At 42.4% G+C, this 19,392-nt stretch overlaps 2 protein-coding genes across 2 annotated transcripts in view; one reads left to right on the plus strand and one right to left on the minus strand.

Annotated features, from left to right (window-relative positions):
- Window positions 1-6,182, plus strand: part of mtcl2 (microtubule crosslinking factor 2) — a gene marked incomplete at its 5' end in the record, with an annotated part of 84,931 nt that extends 78,749 nt beyond the window's left edge. The window contains one exon of the mRNA XM_079173048.1: window positions 25-6,182. Coding sequence (XP_079029174.1) covers window positions 25-177 — 153 coding nt within the window. The 3' untranslated portion in view covers window positions 178-6,182. The remainder of the gene's footprint in view (window positions 1-24) is intronic.
- A 6,967-nt stretch (window positions 6,183-13,149) lies between these two features.
- Window positions 13,150-18,699, minus strand: dnajc16 (DnaJ (Hsp40) homolog, subfamily C, member 16; the record flags this gene model as incomplete). The annotated part of the gene is made up of 14 exons (XM_079178128.1): window positions 13,150-14,346; window positions 14,431-14,601; window positions 14,691-14,792; window positions 14,983-15,063; window positions 15,180-15,256; window positions 15,339-15,518; window positions 16,364-16,547; window positions 16,655-16,785; window positions 17,189-17,347; window positions 17,458-17,562; window positions 17,699-17,883; window positions 17,972-18,296; window positions 18,381-18,447; window positions 18,527-18,699. The coding sequence occupies 14 exons, from the start codon at window positions 18,697-18,699 to the stop codon at window positions 13,905-13,907; spliced, it is 2,382 nt and encodes a 793-aa protein (XP_079034254.1). The 3' UTR covers window positions 13,150-13,904.
- Between the last annotated feature and the right edge of the window lie 693 nt (window positions 18,700-19,392).

The raw sequence follows: 19,392 nt of genomic DNA on the forward strand, positions 1-19,392 counted from the left end.
ATAAGACATCTTTCCATTTCCCAGGATGCACCCTGTGACTGTGCTGCCCAGACCTCCTCCTGCCTCGCCCGACCGTCAAGAGCAGCAGGAGCTCGCCATTCGCTCGGCCAGTGCAAGCACCGCCCACAAGAGTCTCCGGCGGCAACCGAGGAGCAGGGGGACACCTGCAACGAGTGACGACACTTCAAAGACACGCAACACACACTCACACACACGCAATACCGATTCTTCATTAACACTGTACATCACTGCCATGAAAAAACCCAATTTCCTCACTCCTCTCACGTCAGCAAATGTACATTCTCACATACAACCTGCCACACAGGTGCACTGCCAAACATCACACACACACACACACTGCTAGCACACTGCACAGACTGCCCCACAAATCCCACTGCCACATGCACACATCCATGACACTGGTCTTGGACTGTACCATTCTGATGCCAAGGACAGGGAGGTCAGAAACTCCAAGCCAGCAACAGATCCAACCATCACAAAACTACCAGCAGGACATAAAACACACATTCATTTGACACGCTTTACTAAACAAGAGTAACTCTACGAACTAGTCTAACAAGTAAAACTATGATGTCAGGACCGGATCTACTAAGCCCTTCAACCCCCCCACATTTACAGAATAAGGTACGACAAATTGTCCGCTTTGGACTGGAAAATCCACCTTTACGACGTCGTCTTGCCACCATGCTGTTGGACCAGTAGCCATGTTGGATTCACAGATAAGCAAAGAGGATAAACGGACGTGGTTCCAGTTTGAGTATGCGTTGGAAGTGCATGTGTTACTTTGAGAGCCACAGTATAAAACTGGAGAGGAGACATCCGTCACAGCTGGAAAGATCTTCCACATTGAGGTAGCAACTCTGAAACCATCAGTCTAAGATGATTTCTCTCTGAACTTTGTCGTCATATACACACACGCTGTGCTGGGAAATGCAATTATGCCTTTTGGATTCATTAGCACAGTAACATTCCAGCGAGTGTCTCCAACAAGGATCTGACAACGCCACCTTTTGATGACGCATCTGCTTCGGTTGCAGCCTGGTATTCAACGGTCCTCCTGTTACGGTAGATCGCGAAAGGAGAGTTCTGTTGGACTACAAATCCCAGCATGACTAGACTTGGACTCCATGGATTGAGGTTTGGACTCGTCAGCTCTATAAATGAGACCATACAACTGATTTGAGTGGACCTCCTACCGTTGTTGCGTAGTAGCAAACGGAAAGAACAAAAGAGCTCCCCAGGCCTGCTCGAAGTAACTGTCCCTTGTGCTCACAGAAGGACTTTGGCCACTAATACTATAGATGTAAGGAAACCCTCTTCAAACGTGTTGCCCTCCAGAGTCTGATCGGAAAAATTATAGTTTTGGTTTCGACCTGTTACAGCAGGCAGAAAGTGCCTGCTCGTTTCCTATTTTGAGATATTTCTTAACTGATGTCAGGATTCATCTTTAACCCTTTGATCATCGTTCACCTAAAAGCCCATCTGCTGTTTTCACTTGGCTTTGGATGGAGATGCACTGATGTGACTTTTCAAACTTGTTTTTTTACCAGTTTTGCAGAGTGACTCAACAACTAGTTTGGCATCCTGCTACACAAGTACAAGCCAAAACATGAAAGGTGTTCCAATTCCCTCCATTCTGTAAAAAACAGTACAGAACATTTAGGTGGTTTACACTAAACATCAATGTCACGCGTGACTTTTGGAATCTGATTTAAATCATTAAGAAAGGTTTTAACAACACTAATGATCTTGACCTGATGTCCAGCAGCTTTATCGGTGCATCCCTACCCTGCTGTGCTTCATGGCATCAGATATCAGGTGTGTCCAAACTCAAAATGCTCATCGACCAGAAACACTCACTAACTCTAAGCAGCGTCCAAGGAGAACTCAGAAGCATTCCTTTTATTAGAGTCTTTCCCAGATGTGTGTGTGTGTGTGTGTATGGTTTGTATGTACGTTTAGTCATTGAATTCTCAGCGTTATGGTGTACCAGTGCATCGTTTCCAGGTCTAGTGAAGGGGATAGTTTTTAAATACTTCCTCTTTTCCCTCCGCTCTTCTCTCACGCACAACTGTCCTCGTGTTGTAGTACGACACCGCCGGCGTAGCTACTCTACGAAATCTATACGCATTTTGAAAAATGTAGCATTATAACGTGATCTTGGTAAAGAACCAGCGAAGCGCTGTGACTGTCCGTTTGAAGCCAGAGTAGTTAAATCACTGAGTTTTTACTTTTTAACAAATACATTCGAGACAGTCAGTAAAAGACAAAAAAAATCATGTTACAGGGGTACTGGCACAAATGGTCTTATTGGTGAATTGGAAACCTAAAAAGAATACTGTAAACTGAAAACAATCATATTTGGAAGGGTTTTTAATTCCATTTCTTTCTCCTGTCCCTTTGTTTGCCATGTTGTGTTTCTAATCAATCAATCAATAGATATTCAAAGTGCCTGTCAGATTACTTTTTAGTCAGCTCACACCAAAACTGGACTCCATATAAAAAAAACACGAACAAACACAGCGGGCCTTTTTTTTTTTTAAATGGGCGAGATTGTTTTTATGCACATAATTGCGATCAGGCTGTAATAAGTAAAGCTACAGTAGAGTACTGTACCACAGTGGAGGAAGGACAAGACGGTTTACAGGTATAGTAGGACATAGTATGCACACCATACTAACTTTTTTTATACCAAGGGTTATTGTATTTCTGGAAAGTAAATTATTTTTGTTTCGTTTATTTTATATGGATGTTTTAGCTGATTTATTAGCCTGTTGTTTCTATCATTTCTGTTGAGTTATCACGGTGCTACTTCGTGTGACGTCTGCTGTGGGCTCATCTATTTGAATTATGTCTCTCCCGCTGTCTATTTGTGAGCTGCAGTCGAGCGTTTCTCCATCTCCGCACACAATTTAATGACTCAGCAGATTAAAATAGGGCATTACAGTAACAGTGCATGTATTTAAATAACACAGGGAGGAAAACCCACAGTCTACATGCGGCTGTCTGTCTCCACTCCAGCCCTCAATGCTGGTAGAAAACCCAATTATCTGAAACCAGTCACCGCTTCAAAAGCTACTTGCTACGGGAATAGACGGTCAGATGTTTGACCACAATTATACAACAGGTTGTTGTATCCAAGCACTCTAATTGGTTAACGACCACATGAAATCATATGACCTCTAATAGCACCGCTAATATGTACACATCCATTCCTGTCTACATTCCATGATATTATATTTTAAAGCTTTGCAGTTACGTCACACAATTACAAACCACATCTGGTGTTGTCACTTAGGAGAATTAACCGATAATACATAACCGCTCGCTAAGACCTAGCTCGCTAACAAGCTAACAGGTTCACTTTGCAAAGCAGTGACCTGTGAGTCACAACTAGCTTTTCCATACTAGCTTTTTTTTCAGACCTTTAGGGAAAACGACACGGAAAATCCACCGTTTGTAGTATCAAACTGAAAAGTTTAGCTTGTTTCTTCGCAGCTGTTGTCTGCTTGGATTTGGCCATTTCAAGGATTCCACATTGACCCAGTTTTCAGTTCACAGGCAGTTCATCCACTTCTCTGCTGCCTCTCCGTGGTTATGTTTCCCACAATTATTCAAAATGTGGCTAAATATACTGCTTCTGTTTGGCACTAGCACGGTTAGCTGTTTGCATTTGTTGCACACAGCTACGTATGCTAACGTATTAATGTAAACTTGTTTCCCAGTCAGGAGGTCTGGCACATTTGATCAAAACTCAGTTCAGATATACCTCAATAACAAATAAACATATAAAGACTACACCAACCGGTTAAAAGAATCAACACTGGTAGTGATACATTTCCCACTTTGACCAAACATTAGCCTGTAATGCTATCTTCCTGCACAAATTACAGCACATACTGCACGTCAAGACAGTGATAGCTGACTAGCTATAGTACTAAAATAGCTTGAGAAGTTGATAGACAGTGCAGAATGTAACCGCAGTCCATTAATGACGCAGTCTCTCCCACCACACACCAGGATGAGCGACTAAAACCACAAAGGAGCCGATGTCATTCCCTGATATTAGGTCTGGCACTGTTTCTGTTTTTGGATTATAACTACAGAATCTGTCATAGTAAAGCCATTAATCCATCACATTTCAAATTCATACATGTAACATGGGAAACAGCAACCAAATGCCAGTAACGGGTCTTTATATATTTTATTTATTTGTGGGATTTCCAACTGTAAAAACAAGAAAACCATACATAAACCGCTGCATGTATGAGTGAGTAGATGAGATCAAAGAAAGCCTTCTATAGAAAGAGGACCTTGGCAGAGTAAGTGATACTAAGGCAAGAAGACAGTGGGATTTCTATTTTAATTGAAAGAACGCAAACCCTACAAAATAAAAGCACAAACCTGAAACAAATCGACTTTCTTTTTTTTAAATACCCTGTTGACAACTATTAGAGAAGTGCTGGCATCGTTTACTAAGACAATTGTCATTTAATCATTCATAGTTTCAGTACAAATATTTAAGCCGTGATGCGAAACGTAGATCTTTTCAAAAGTCCCTGATGTGGCCCAGCTCAATGACCCGAGTGAAACAATAGTTCTTGATTGTGAGAAAGATTGTGCTCTACCTCGTACACTTTTTACACCATTACCGAACTCTGAGACGCCTCATTAAGTGACACGACGATACGAATGTATCTTTAACGCTACTGTGCATCGTCCTTAATGAGACGGTCACTTTGTGCCTCTCCTCTGCAAAGATGTCTGGCTTGAATTTAAACCAACAATTTTTCTGCAAATAGTTGACTCCACCTAGTACGAACTGCGTGATGGTTCATTACATCTGGAGTTCAGATCAGATGTCTTTAAGGTGTAGAATGATCTGTGTTTACATTCATCTTCCATTGTTGCTCTCCTTCATACGTTTTGACTGACCAATAAGGGACCTCTGTCAGGAGTACAGTACGACTTAGAAATGAGTTTTCCTTTTGTGTGACCAGACCTCCAAACGGCTAACAATCTGGACCACGGTTATGTTTTGGTATCAGCCAACCTCCAGTCTTATGTTATCTGCTGATATTGCAGAATCGAACGTGGGCCGGTGTTTCAGACACGATACGATAGACGATTCCAGCACACGTTGAGACTGTGGATAAAACTGCCACTATTTTCATTTCATATTAGAGGACGCAAAACAATACAGAACGTTTAATGTTTTTAGCTGATTTGAACACATAAAATAATTAGTTTTTAATGCTTTAAAACTCGGGATCTTTCCTATAATAACATCAGATGTGACTGACCTTCTGGTCTTTAACGTGGATGTATTTTCGCCATCATAAAAGACTCCAAACTCTCTCCGACTCGGATGTCATTGGTCAGTTCTGCCTCGGCCTCTCCAGCCTTTCCACCTGCCTGTCAGGTGTTATATTTGCTCCTCCCCCTCAGGTTATAAGTACCAGACATAGCAGCCAATGACAGACGGTTTTTAATGGGTCGCACGTCATCACCAGCCAATAACTGATGAGCTCTTACAGGTTGCATGGCACAAACCACGAGTCTCATTATTCCCCGTGTGTCTGTACGCCTGTGGCCTGAAAAGCATCCTTTTTAACGTGTTTCCATACCATTCATATGATTGTTACATCCTGGGAATATGTAAATGAATTCTTAGCTGTTCATAATGTTAGCTAAACGATTACCTAGAGACTGCCTGTATATTTGCTTTATATAACCTGCTCTTGTCTTTTTTTAATAACACCTGTTTTCTTGAATAAAAGGAGAATGCTATGAATGACAAATTAAATGATAGGAATGTGTCCCCCTTGTATTGCAAATTGGAAAAGAAAGAAAAAGGTTTGTACTATCTCCCTCCTTTTTGTTTCTTTGAGAACGGCTGAATGTCAACAGCTGATCTGAGGCGGGTCGCTGTGGAAGTATGTAGCTCTCTCCCTTTACAGGCCCACACTTGAGCATTTCTCCTGTACATAGGTGCATTTTAAAGCTGACGAAAAACAAAAAACGGCAGCAGACGTTTAATGAGTAAGATGAGGAAATTTGATCCAAGTGGATTTTTAAAGAAAGGTTGAGGATTTAAAGTTTTTTCTTTTTTCAACCGATGTAGCTTGTAAAACAAGATATTATAACTGCCTCCTGTTTGTCATAGAATTCACAAATAAATGTTTGTTGGAATTTATCACGGTTTGTTTTCTCGTCACTTTGTACATATTGAGCTTTGGTAAAATGTCCCCTTTTTGTCCCCCTGTCTTTGATAACAGATTATAGTTGCAAGTATAGGCACCTAAAATGATTTGGTTTATGTTGCGGCCATAGTTGAAAGAAACCAACGGTGAGTGTTGTGAGTGGATGGGATGGCAACAGTTGTCAGTATCACAGACGGGAGTAAAATGTCAGCATAATGTCTCGGCTGTTAAAGTGCTTATTATCTCTTTGAATACAGGAGACCGAACCCACTGAGTGGAGTGGACAGATGGTGTTTTGTTGCGACAGCATGTGGAAAACACACACATTATGAAAGATAGAATTATACAAAGTAATTAGGCAGCACTCCCCTTTTCGCTGTAAGCAGCCAGAACTGCAGACTAAACAAATTCTGTTGTTGATTTTCAGTTTTTGTGAAGCTATATAGTCATTTTATCCCTTTGTTTGTCTTGAATCCGCATATGTCTCTAAGTGGAAATGAAGCTGGTATGTTTTGCAAGTCTGTGAAGGTAAGAGGGAGACAATGAAGAGAAAACTGAATGGGATAAGAAGCAGAGAGAGAGGCCAGAGAGAATGACAACGAGCTGCAAAACAAGATACAGGAGATGAGTTGCTCGAAGGAAGGAATAGAGACCAACCGACAGAACAAAGGTCCTAAACACTTAGTGAAACAAACTAGCACGGTGTGTTAAGCCTCGGGCTGAATCTGTAGTTTGTGCAACAAGTACAAAGGAAGGAGAGGGAAGATGGTCGCTCAACCTGCTGCCGGCAGGATGGGAGACTGAAAAGGGAAAATGAGTGGAAGAAGAGAAGAAAGAGAGCTTCCCTGCAGGACATGAATAAGAGTACATCCCTGCAAGCAGCTCTGTGGCGCTGTACTTAAGTAAAATGACAAAAATGCTCAAATAAAGTAAAAGTTCACAAAAACGACTAAACACTGTGTCAAGTGGGTCCAAAGATGCAGCCCACTCATTCATTACAATGAGACCAATGCAACATCAGTTAACATTGTGTTAGCGTTTGAATACTAGCATTTAGCTCAAAGCACCACTGTGCTTATGAAATAATACTTAATAAATGTGTGCGGGCCGAGTTGACGGGCTGAAGCTACTTCCAGCACAATGAAATGAAGTACCACATAAAGGGTGTGGTTATAATTAGCATTACGGTACCTCGGCATGGTTACAAAGGTTGTTGCCTCTATCTTAATTAATGACTGATTTGCACCACCTGGCGAGCACGCTAAGTGACACACCCACGATGTTCGTGACCTGTCGGTGTGCACGTGTCTCTCCTTTGCTGTAATGTGTGTGTGTGTGTTCGTGTGTGTGTGTATGTAGTTTATATTCTTTACATGTCTGCTTTGGTGATGTTTTATTCCGCTGTTGATTCCATGAGGTGTTATTCGCTGTGTTGTCCATAGCTTGATTTATTTGTTGTCCATAATTTGTTTTTATGAGTTTTGTCTCTTTTCTATTTAATTCTTGTCAAGCTACACTGGGGAAGGTAGTTGTAAATGTATAATTGATAATCAGTATGCACAGACTACAGAGTGCCCATCTGTTGGTTTGAACAGAGGTGGTTTTGTTGCTGATGTTCCACTAGACATGTTTTTTAATATAACCGTAGTATCATAAATCATCCTCCTCCTCTCCCGTAACGTTTTAAATGCCCTACTTTTTTACTTTTACTTAAAGGGCCAGTGTTTGCATTGGCTGAAATTGAAGATAATATGAATAGGTATGTTTTCTTTAGTGTATCATCACCTGAAAATATGAATATCCTTAAGATAAGATATATTTCTTATATCCTTTAACATAGGACCCTTTACAGAAGGAAAGGTGATCGTGCCCTTCGTCAATTCCTCGCGACAGCAACATTTAAAGCGATGCTTATCCAGCAGTTAATAACATTCCCTGCTGTTTGATTGTACGTTATTGATCAATTGAAAACATATTTCTTGGGAGGTGCGATTCTATTTTGGACAGGAAGTCACAGCTCAGAGTTTGCCACTGTAAATTGCTTTTTTGTGCAGTCGGATTATTTTAGCCCTGCGGTAGTCTTTTCCTAAATCCTTATGTATTCTCCTTCACAGCTTCCCTTGACCTTATGATGTTTCCCATCAAGGTCAAGAAAAAGTGTTCAGGAAAACCATTTTTCTGCCTATTTGACTGCAGCTCTTGGTTTCTCATCAAGTCGGGTGACTCACTTTATTAAAGCTGTTATTGTGCTCCCACACAGTGCACTCGCAATGTGCACTGTGTCCTCAAAGTGTCTTGATTATGGGAGAGCAAACAAGCTTTAAGGATGCCAGTGGCACTGATGGACATACAGGAAGTGACCTCACCATAGCAACCTTTGAAAACAAAAGAACCGCTTCCTGTTTTGACTGAACTGACACATCAGAGAGGGAATGGTAGAGCCGGGTAGTATTAAGTATTTTGTTGACTGGACTGTTGCTCAAAGTGAACTTGTCTTTGGAAATTGTTACATTGTAGTTTTTTGGTTTGTTTTTTTATCCAAATGTATGCTTCTTTTGATTTGTTATTTTGACTTTTTTAGACCTGGTCCTAAATGCATAAATGAGAATTATATTATTGAGTTTCACGACATCCATGATCAGCGAGTGAGATGATTTTTTGGAATACTTACACATGAAGGTTGTTAGCTGATCAAAAATTACAAAGCGAATTTCAAGTGTCTACTCGTGAAAAAAAATAACTCAATCAGGGCGCATAAATATTTCAGCAAGTAAAGATTTACTTGGTCCTCGTGTTACGCCTTCAGTTAATTCCATGGATTTTCTTCAGTAGGCAATTTCACTGAGCCCAAATCCCAGCAGTCAGCAACTCAGGTGTAGATTCAAAGTTAGATTCCCTGTTAATTCAACCAACTCAAGGAGGTGGAGATACAAGAGAGCGTTATGCAAACATTCCTCCAACTTTGTCTCAACTTTTACTTGTCTTTATCTTTCTAGACTTCTGCCTCGTGTGTGTGTGTGTGTGTGTGTGTGTGTGTGTGTGTGTGTGTGTGTGTGTGTGTGTGTGTGTGTGTGTGTGTGTGTGTGTGTGTGTGTGTGTGTGTGTGTGTAATCTAAATTGAGCTAAAATAGGTCAGTTTTAGAGGAAGCTTGAGGAGGTATTATGTCAAAGCAGTATCGTTTTGTATCTGCCCATCTATCTCTGAGAATGGGTTGGCGGTGTATGAGATGAGCCGGGCAAAAGACTAAAAGTACAAAGTATCCTTCACAGGAGGAAGTTAGACCCTTTTTTAATTTTAAAAAGGTTTGAGTTGCTGGAATGAATAATTTCCAAATCTAATATCTGTCTTACTCTTACCGTCAACAAATCCCTTAAAAAGACCAAACCCAAGATGAATTGATCCTAACAAGCGTTGTCTTTGTAGCTAAAGCCTGATACGTTTTTTTTCTCTGCACCATAGACCTGCATTGTTGTGCTGAGACAATATAAAACCCATCAATGAGGCATCATGATGAGGTCAAATCACCGGGTGCCATGCTCCTTCATTACGATAAACACTGTAATTTATTTAGAATAAATCCCACATACACCGTCCTGCTGCTGTAAATACTCACTAAGGCACCAAACGTGTATTACTCCACAGCTGAAAATAGTCCCAAACGAATGCAGCATTTACTTTATTCGCCAAAAGAACTACAGTGACCAGTTGTTTTCAGAAGTTGTGGGATCTACCTGTATGTAAATCTGAATAGAAATGAAACAAATCAAATGTGTGTGCGACTTATGGTTTAGCTGTCACAGTTTACATCACGCAGCCAAAAATACACCCACACGTACAAACACAGGATACAGTCAGCGAGGCTCCAGTGATTAAAACTAAACACAAGGAGAGGAACTCGAGCTCTTCACTCGAGACTAAATGCACAAAACACACACGGATACGCGCGGCATCTCTCTCACAGAGACGGTGGGATGTTTGCCAATAAATTTGATGAGGGCCAAATCTCCTCTGAGAGGAAGGGAGGGCCTTTCCTCACACAAAGCACTCACCGAGCCAAGTCACTACACCTCAAGTGAAGACTTAAACGACAGACGGTTAAAAGTAAGCATGGATTCCTGCAGCGATGAGGAAAACACATCAAATATAGACTTTTCTTCTGCTCCACACTGACCTTTCCTCTCTGTCCCTGCTCCTTATTTCTCTTATCAGATAAGTGTTTACACTTGGGAGCCCTGAGGGGCCTGTATTGACGGCATAGGTTCAATCCAGACGGGTCAGTGAGTGCAATAAAGGGAGAGAGAGAGAGAGAGAGAGGGAGACGGGGCGAGACCGGTACAAAGCCTGGCCCTTAGTTACTGTGGCTACCCCTTGCAGTTTAGAGGAGGCATGTTTCCATCCTGAAATGGAAAAGTTAGTGTATTAATAAAGGCAAAATGCAACTAAGTAGACCAGAAAAAGACTTTAATAAACCACACGAAGCACGTGCGCTGTAGGGTAATATGGAGACCGTAGTGTTCCTCCAAATCAACACATGAACCAAACACGAATTCACGGTTTGAGGTTTGGCTCTCTTTTTAGCTACGTCACCTCATCGTGCCCTGTTCCTCTGCAGTGGCTTGATGGTACCCGACTGGAGAATTTGTACCACCAGCTGCTTATCACGATTCTCTTACCTCCTAATATTCCCATAACAGTGGTGAATAGAAATTCACATTTTATTTTGCAGGTTTTTCTTCTTTTTTTCCCCCTTGAACTAAGGAGGAAGTCGTTCTCTTTGCCTGCAGCAGGGCCTTTTGCCTGTGAATGTAAAGAACACATTATTAGGAATGAACAGGTGAACAGGAGTCCTGCACCAGCTGCAGGCGTAGGTTAGGATTCATAGTGGAGCATCAGATTTCATCTGTTCATATCGACACCACAACACCAGAGGCATTTTTTACACTTTTTGAGCTACTGCTTCGCACATACTTATAGAACTGGAATTACATCCCCATTACTAACTACATACTCCTTACTCACTACATACCGTCATAAACAGAAATAAGTTTTGTGCGGTGAGTTTTTAAACCTTAATTTGCTTATTTTAACCGCCATGGAGCATCTTTAATAACAGGCTCCGTAGCTGTAAATGAGGACTTGAACCAGACAATGACTGAATAAACACAAACAAAGGGGGAGACTTCAACATGTGCTTGAAAAGACCAAACATATCTCTGGTGGTGCGGTGCCCTCTTGTGGTGGAATTACTGTATAGCATTAAAGAAGATTTAAAACATAATACAACACGTTCACATTAATACTCCAATAAAAAACGATTAATTAACACGCAAAGTAATGCAAATTAGATACAATATATGATATAATTAACACAAACTAGCAGATTCCACTAAGATGCAATAACACCCTACTTCTGTGTGTTTTTTGCATTATAGTTTGTAGATTCAGTGCAGCCTGTCGGGGATATTTCACACTAGAAGTTTTCTTAAAATCCATCTGGTTCCTTCCTTTAGAGCTGATTTTATCCGCATATAGTTACATCCTCAGACATGCTGAGTCGTTTGACCTAATTAGCGCTTTCAAGCGGTCTGATTTGTCAGTTATAGGCTAATAAGGGATGAAATCTACTGTGTCTAGGGAGTCGAGGGGGATTTAGGAAAGGAAGGAGTGCTTTGGATCCAGTGTCTTGTTCAGAGGATGAAGTGAGGAAAGTTAGTCAAGAAACAGTAGCTGCAGTGGATGTAGATAAAGCGCACAACATGCTATGGAAGGAGAAGATTAAGTTATATTAAATGGGAATTGGAGGACATTTTTAATTGGATAATGGACTTTTTGAATAAGAGAACTATCCTGGTAAATGTAGAGTGTGCTAAGTCCTATACTAGTCTTAATTATGATGAATGACATTATTCAAAATGTATCGTAGATATGAGGAGACGGCTATTTGCAGATGATAGGGCTTCATGGCAAAGGAGAAATTTGGGTCATTTAATGTAAAAAAAAAATGGGATTAAATCAAGTAGAGACGTTCTTTCCCAAGATTGAGAATTAGAGGAAAACAATCATTAGAAACGATATGAAAGTGATTTATAGAAGTGATTTTGAATCCAGCTCGTCATAAAGAGAACACATTAAAAGTATTGTGCTTAAGTGTAAGAAATGCCTTGTAGGGTTGGACAGGGGAGCGGGTATTGTATGCTTGAAATGTACATTACGAAGCTCAAATTAGATCCACGGTTAGATTATGGGAAGTGTCGTTTATGGATCTGCATCGGAAACTGTACTTAGAGGATTAGATGATCCATCACACCACTGGTTTACATCTGTGCTGCTGACGTTCCATTGTGAGACACACGCTTCACACACACATAAGAAACTTATAACACAAACACCTCAGACTGCAAGCATCGGAACTTCCTGAGCTCCTCAAGTTTTCTGTAACTTGTCTCAGAATACTTGTGATGTGGCTGCTATTCACTTTTGGTGCAAACAGTATTAGATAAGATAAGATAATTAAGACTTTATTAGTCCCGCAGTGGGGAAATTTACAGGATCCTATTCTTTTATTCTTAACAGAAGATTGCACTTTGAGGCGTTGGGTAAAGTGCCACACTGGCATGTCTTACTGGGACAATTAATGTCACACTTGTGCAAAATGTCTGATACACAGATGGTTACATTAAAATGTTGAAATATACACTTTTTCTGCTTTGCTATAATAATAATCTTTTTTGTTGATTTAGGGAACCGAGATTATGCAGCGCTGCCGTGATATGAACCTCGTTAGTACTTTGCACATCAGCTGGTTAAAAAAGGCCAATTCCGCAGACGTAATTAACAAACATAAAGCATTTTATTACAACCAACAAGAGGATAAATGCGCCACTGAAGACCAACTGACGGAAGCAGACATCTTTTTTTTTTGTTTAGACTAACTACTTAAAGAAAGTCTTAATGAAAACATAACCACAGCATTTTGATAAATCCATGTAAAACATTCACCTTATCTTTTAAGTTACATACTCTTTAAAATACAGGTCCTGTAGATGGAAGGATTATCTACAATATTTACATCACATTGTACCAACAAAAGACATTTTTACACTTTGTGTTGCTAAAAGGAGTTGATAACCCAAGCAAGCTAAGTTTGACTTAACTTTTCATGTCGACGTAACGGAAACATTCCTAAGATGATCTGCACAGCCTGATGGTAATGTTTGCTACATGAAGCTACTGGCTAACTGAGAGTGGTTAAATAGACCCGAGGCTTCGTCATTGCAGCGATGAGTTGCGCCGCAATGCACAAGCGCGTCGGCATCGTCTGTAGCTGAAAAGAAATCGGGCTTGAGATGCGTGACAAGGCGAGAGATTTAGTGTTGGGAGACATGCATCTCCATTCACAGTATTCATACATGAAGACGAAGGTATTATCCCGCCTCCTTTAGCGTGTGTGTGATTATGACTGACGGTCATGAAGGCAGGAGAGTTCAGGTGGCCACAGTGATTTAGTTTTCTGTCCACAAGAATGCAGCGGCAGCAGCATTTGACGGAATATAGTACGACTACCAACAGTTGAACATAGCATGCGATGAGTGTAAGAGGGGTCGGCTAAAAAGGACCTGTCCCACAGTAGTTGCACTAATCTGTAATATTGTCCCAACTTTCCCCAACTTCGCCTGCATCTATTTACTGGCCGTGATTTTGTCCAGTCCTGGCCATGTGGGGATGTAGTAGCGATGCAAAGTGCCTTCCATGAGCCTCTCCATCCACAGCCCCAGGCGGTCCAGCTTGTGGTGGGTCTGCAGGGTGGATAAGCTGCGGGATCGCTTGGATCTGCGCGGCGGGTGGTCGTCGCGGGAGCCGGACCTGGACCTCCCCCCGGAACCGGCCCCCTCGTCCTCGGATGACTTGCTGCCGGGGTCCTCCCCGGTGTAGACGGGCTTAAACAGACAAAGGTACTTTTTGTGGCCGTTGAGTGCCAGCACGTAGCCGGTGTAGTCCATCTTGTGGTTTCCCCCGTCGTCCTCGTCGATCTGCATGGCGTCCTGGGCGTATTCCAGCAGCGTGTTCATCCACTCGCCGTGCTTGTCGATATTCAGGAAGGAGAAATGCAGAGTCGGGCTCCTGGGAGAGAGAGAATGAATGTGATGACACATCAATAAGCAGCACTGTTTAAATGTAATGGACTCTATTTGATGTTTCGCTGACCCTGTGAAGGAGTAGACCTCTTTGGCAAACTTGCTCAGCAGGATGTTCTTGGAGGCGTCGGTGAGCACCAGCACTATGTTCATGTGTCCCGGCCTCAGCTTCACCAGGTTGCTGATGTAAGTGATATCCGTCAGCTCCGTCACCTCCACAAAACTCTTCTTGGGAGGCCGACTGTAATCAACGGCAAAAAAAAACAAAAAGCTTGAACACACGATGATGAATCCTGCACTCGATAAAGCATAAATATATGGAAATTATACTTGTATTCTTGCCTTGAGGCACTACCAGTCCCTGGAGACCCATTTTCTGCTTTTGATCCATCTTTTGCCTTTGGTTTAGTCTGCTTATCTTCACTCGAGTCACTGAAAACACACAACAAAAAGAGGGATGCACAGGCGTAGAAGAGTAAAAAACATGAGCATTGTTTTTTGTTTTCTCTGGCTTGTCTTTAGCTTCCTTTTTTATACGGTGTCTCGCACAGATCCCAGGAGAGGCGGAAGTCTCTATCGTTAAAGTTTTTAGTGGTTTAGATGAATGGGCAAAGCAACCGACCTGAAGGCCTGGATGACCACAGTTCCAAACAAGATGAACAAGGCAGAGAAGATGAGGGACAGAAGAGGCATCATCTCTCGCCTGCAAATCATCACACACACGACTTAGTGCAACTAGACACACAATCTTTAAACAGCAAATTTTTACACATATACGTGGAACGGCTAAAATGAGTCTGAAATGAAATTTCTGCCTACCAGTTGTTGTGCAGAATATCATCAATGACTTCAGAGAGGTAATCGTACGATGCATAGATCCATCGGATCACAAACATCTATTGAGTGAGATTATTACATTAAGTACCGGGACTCTGGTGCCTGATGTTTAACACAGATGAGCGCAAAAAGAGAACATACTGAGGCAAACTCGTTGTTGAGCTCGGGCAGCACGGCATCGTGGACGAGGATGGACGGGTCCTTCTGCAGTCGCTCCAGCTCCTCCAGAAGACGCTGCTTGTCGTCGTCGCTGCCGTTCCAGGCCGTCACTGGCTTGAACAAGGCCTTCCCCGCAGCATTACGCCTCTCCAGCATCACCACCTGATTTAAAAAAAATAAAATAAAAAGCACTTTGGTTTGTTAATATGAATCTTTTTATGGGGGCATGAGCTATTTTAAGATTTGCGTGGTAGCCGGCCATCCCAGCTGACATCGCTGTCTTTGAGAGGCTGTAGGAGGCAACGTTTAAAAGCTAGAGCAAAAAATCCTGTTATGGGAAGGGGAAATAACACTGGCATGGCCATTTTCAACGGGGTCCCGTGACCTCTCACCTCGGGATATCTGAGTGAAAATGAGCTCTGAGGTATTCCATGCAGTTTAGGGCAAAAACAAGCAGTTGTAGTTGTTTTTTGCATGTTATTTTCTTGGATTTTCGACCTCAATTGTATTGTAAATGTGTGATGACGTTAGTCCCCAAAGTAGCCATTTCACACAGTGCGACCACTTTTTGAAACTTAACTCACTTAAGAAAATAACCTGTTGTAACCTCTAGAATAGCCGCAGCATCGGGAAACTTTACAACCGCAGACAAGAGGCATTCAGAGGATGTGGGGCTTCCCGAGGTATACCGACAATAAGTGGGTTTCTGAGCAGTTTGTAGAACAGAAATCCAATTGCTGAAAAATGCAAATCTCAGAGAAATCTCCAAATGTCATACGTTTTTGAGAACAAATCTACGGTGTTCCTCGAGGTCTTACTGCTTTAAGTCAAATGTCTGTTCCAAAGACTTATTTAGAAAAAGAAACATAAAAGTGGATTATTTAATGTGTATAGAAAGGAAGTAACGACTGAATATTAGAACCAATATGCTGCAGTTTCATACATTCCCCATACTGTAGATTCACAGTGGAGTAGCGGCTGTTAGTGTTGCACATGTGTGAGGGTACCTGCGCCGATGACTCTGCACTGTCCTTGTTCTGCGTGAAGATGTCACAAAGAGGTTGCTGTAGCCGTTGGTACACATAAGCAAATCTCACAACATCCTTGGTGTTGGTCGAGGCAAACGAGAGAAAGGCGTGGTTCACAAAAGAAAAGGTCTCCTCGTCCCCTGTGATCAGCAGCACGCAGAATCTGAGGGGGACGAAAGACGTAACGGTGACTTGGGAAACGCAAACTACATACCTCTTTTTAAATGACTTCTACAACAAAGAAATGAATTAAGTGTTCGGCTCTCTTACTTTCTGCGTCTGTGGAACTGTTTGACGGGACAGAGCTCATCAAAGAGCTTCTGATTGACCAGCCGTGGAACGAGGAGGAATCTGTTGTTTGACATGAACTCATCAATGATTTGCTTTTTCATCCCTTTGGCCTGCAGAGAACCAAACGTAACCACGTTACAAAAACAGGAGTGAGGCAACGTTTCAGTGAACACACCTGCGCGTAGATCGGTGCGTATAGAGAATTTTTTTTTTTAATTTTTTTTTTAATTTATTTGCACAATTCAAACAATGAAAATTCAAAACAAACAAACATAACAGAGATAAATGAATATCACAGTGCAGGAGGAGGCAGAAAGCCAACTGGGCTTATTTGAAGCCTCCACCTATATAATATTAAAATTTTACAAAATTACAAACATAAAGTATGAATAAGACATTACATTACAACGAAAGAAAGGAAGAAAGAATGAAAGATAAGATAAAAAATAATGTAATTGTGTCAAGTGTGTGCGAGCATGTGAATAATGGCTCACTGCTGCTGTGATCTTATACCTGAATGATGTCAGCGGGCTTGTCGATGTTCTCTTTGAAGACCAACATGGTCGGAGCGTAAGTGTTGATGTTGAACTGTTTCTGCAGATTAGCCGTCTCTGACAGGCCCTGGTCCACATAGCCAAACAGCAAGTAGTCCTTGTGAGCAAAAGCCGTCAGCTATGGAGATGCGGAGATAAATGATTGGCATGTCTGTGTTAGTTATGTAAAGACTGTCAGTGGAACCTTGAGGTACATTTCACATAGAAACTGCAAGGTCGAGAGCCTACTTTGTAGAGCAGAGGAACTACAGGCACTTGGTCGAACAGAAGCACGTGTGGCTTGTTGAGCTCATGCCAGCTGCTCAGGAACTGCAGGTCATTCTTGTCGGTGACCTGAAGTATAGAAAATGCACATTGTTTTTTGAATTGTGCATATTGTATAGCCATTACAATATTGTTCACCTACACTTTACATATATATACCTATCAAGTATTTTAGTCAACCTCCCTGTAATCACAAGACACGTACCCATTCCACAAGTCTCTGAGGAAGGAGGTCTTCCACAAACTGCCTCAGGTGCTCCTTGGCTACAGCGTAATGGAAAAACGTCACTTTGCCATTTATGACTCCAAGTATTGATGGCGTGCGATGAGCCCCGAGGTGATTGGCTAGCCGTCTCTCATTGCCAACATCCACCACGCCGATCCCGACACCTGCAAAGACGAGACATCCACACAATTTCATAGATGCCGGGGGGGGGCTGCTGAATAATTCTGGCTGATTTATTGGTTAACTCCAAACCTAGAGCCTCCATCTCCTGCACCACCTCCTTCCACACGGGCTCGATGTGGATGCAGCTGAAGCACCAGTCGGAGGTGATCTTTATCAGGTACGGCCTCTTGTAGCTGTCGGGCACCACGTCGTTCACGTACTGGTTAAAGTGCAGCGTGTACTTGTTGTCGGCAAAGTCCCTCTGGTTCTTGCTGTTGAAGGGGAAGTTGTAGAAGGACTCGTCGAAGTAGAAGCTGTCGTGGCGTTGGCCGTAGCGAGCGCCTCCGTACGGCTGGGTGTCATCAGTCTGCCCGTAGCGGTCATAATTGGCCCGTTTGTCTTCACTGGACAGGATCTAGATTTGGGATAGAACGAATGGCAGACATCTTTCTCTCATGCAATATATTGATGAATTGCATTGGGGGGGGGGGTGACTAACCTCATAAGATTTGGTAATCTTGATGAACATGTCCTCAGCACCTGGATTTTTGTTTTTGTCCGGATGCCTTGAGAAGAAGACGCTTATTAGTTACGATTTTAATGAGGTTTCTAAAAACATGTCGGTGTCACGTGGACAATGTTTACCATTCTTTAGCGAGACGCTTATAGACCTTCTTGATCTCAGCCTGGCTGGCGCTCCTGGTCACTCCCAAGATTTTGTACGGGTCCATCTCCGGCCCGGCGTGGGTCGCTCCTGTGAGCAGCACTGAGAGGACCACCACTACAGCCAGCGGCACAGACATCTTTGACGCTGCCATCACAGAAGCCCTTTAACACATCACGAGAAAGTAGATTCATGCTGAGGACGATCAGACCTTTTTAAATCTCGACACAGTATTTCATTTAGCTGACTTGCTGAATCTAACACAGCCTTCAAACTGACGTTGGCAGAGTAACGTCAATGATGACATGATGAAGACAAGCGGGGTGGCTAAATAAAAACGACATTATAGCATGCTAACTACAGAAGCTAGGTAGTATATGTCGGCTAAGTAAGACAGCAACAGACATTACGTGATCATAATCCTGCTGACATGTCACTGCTGTGGCGTTAACGTTATTCCTCGCGCGTATACACGTTCGCACAGCTGTGTTTTTTTAATTTTCATTGTGGTTAATCTTAGTTACGTTACTGTGGAGCCCAATAATCTCAACGCTGCCCTACATTCACCTCAAGCAGATGCAGTCCACCGGTACTACGCCTCACATCTGAAGGAGTTCATGTTCTGCAGCTTGTTGGTTCACACTGATGCTAAAGACAGCGACATGCTCAGGGAGTGTTCGGCAGCATCACACAGCTCCTCCAGCGCGAGCTCACAACCTGCTGCTGCTGCGGAGCAGGAGGGGAGGGGGAGGCGCCCGGTGTCGACATTAATGCTGGGAGATTGAGTATTTAGTGGCTTCTTATGCTTCGTGTGTTTGGTTTATCGCTCGATGCGCGGCGGTGTTTA

This window comes from Pholis gunnellus (assembly GCF_910591455.1).
Source record: "Pholis gunnellus genome assembly, chromosome: 2".
Lineage (NCBI taxonomy): Eukaryota > Metazoa > Chordata > Actinopteri > Perciformes > Pholidae > Pholis > Pholis gunnellus.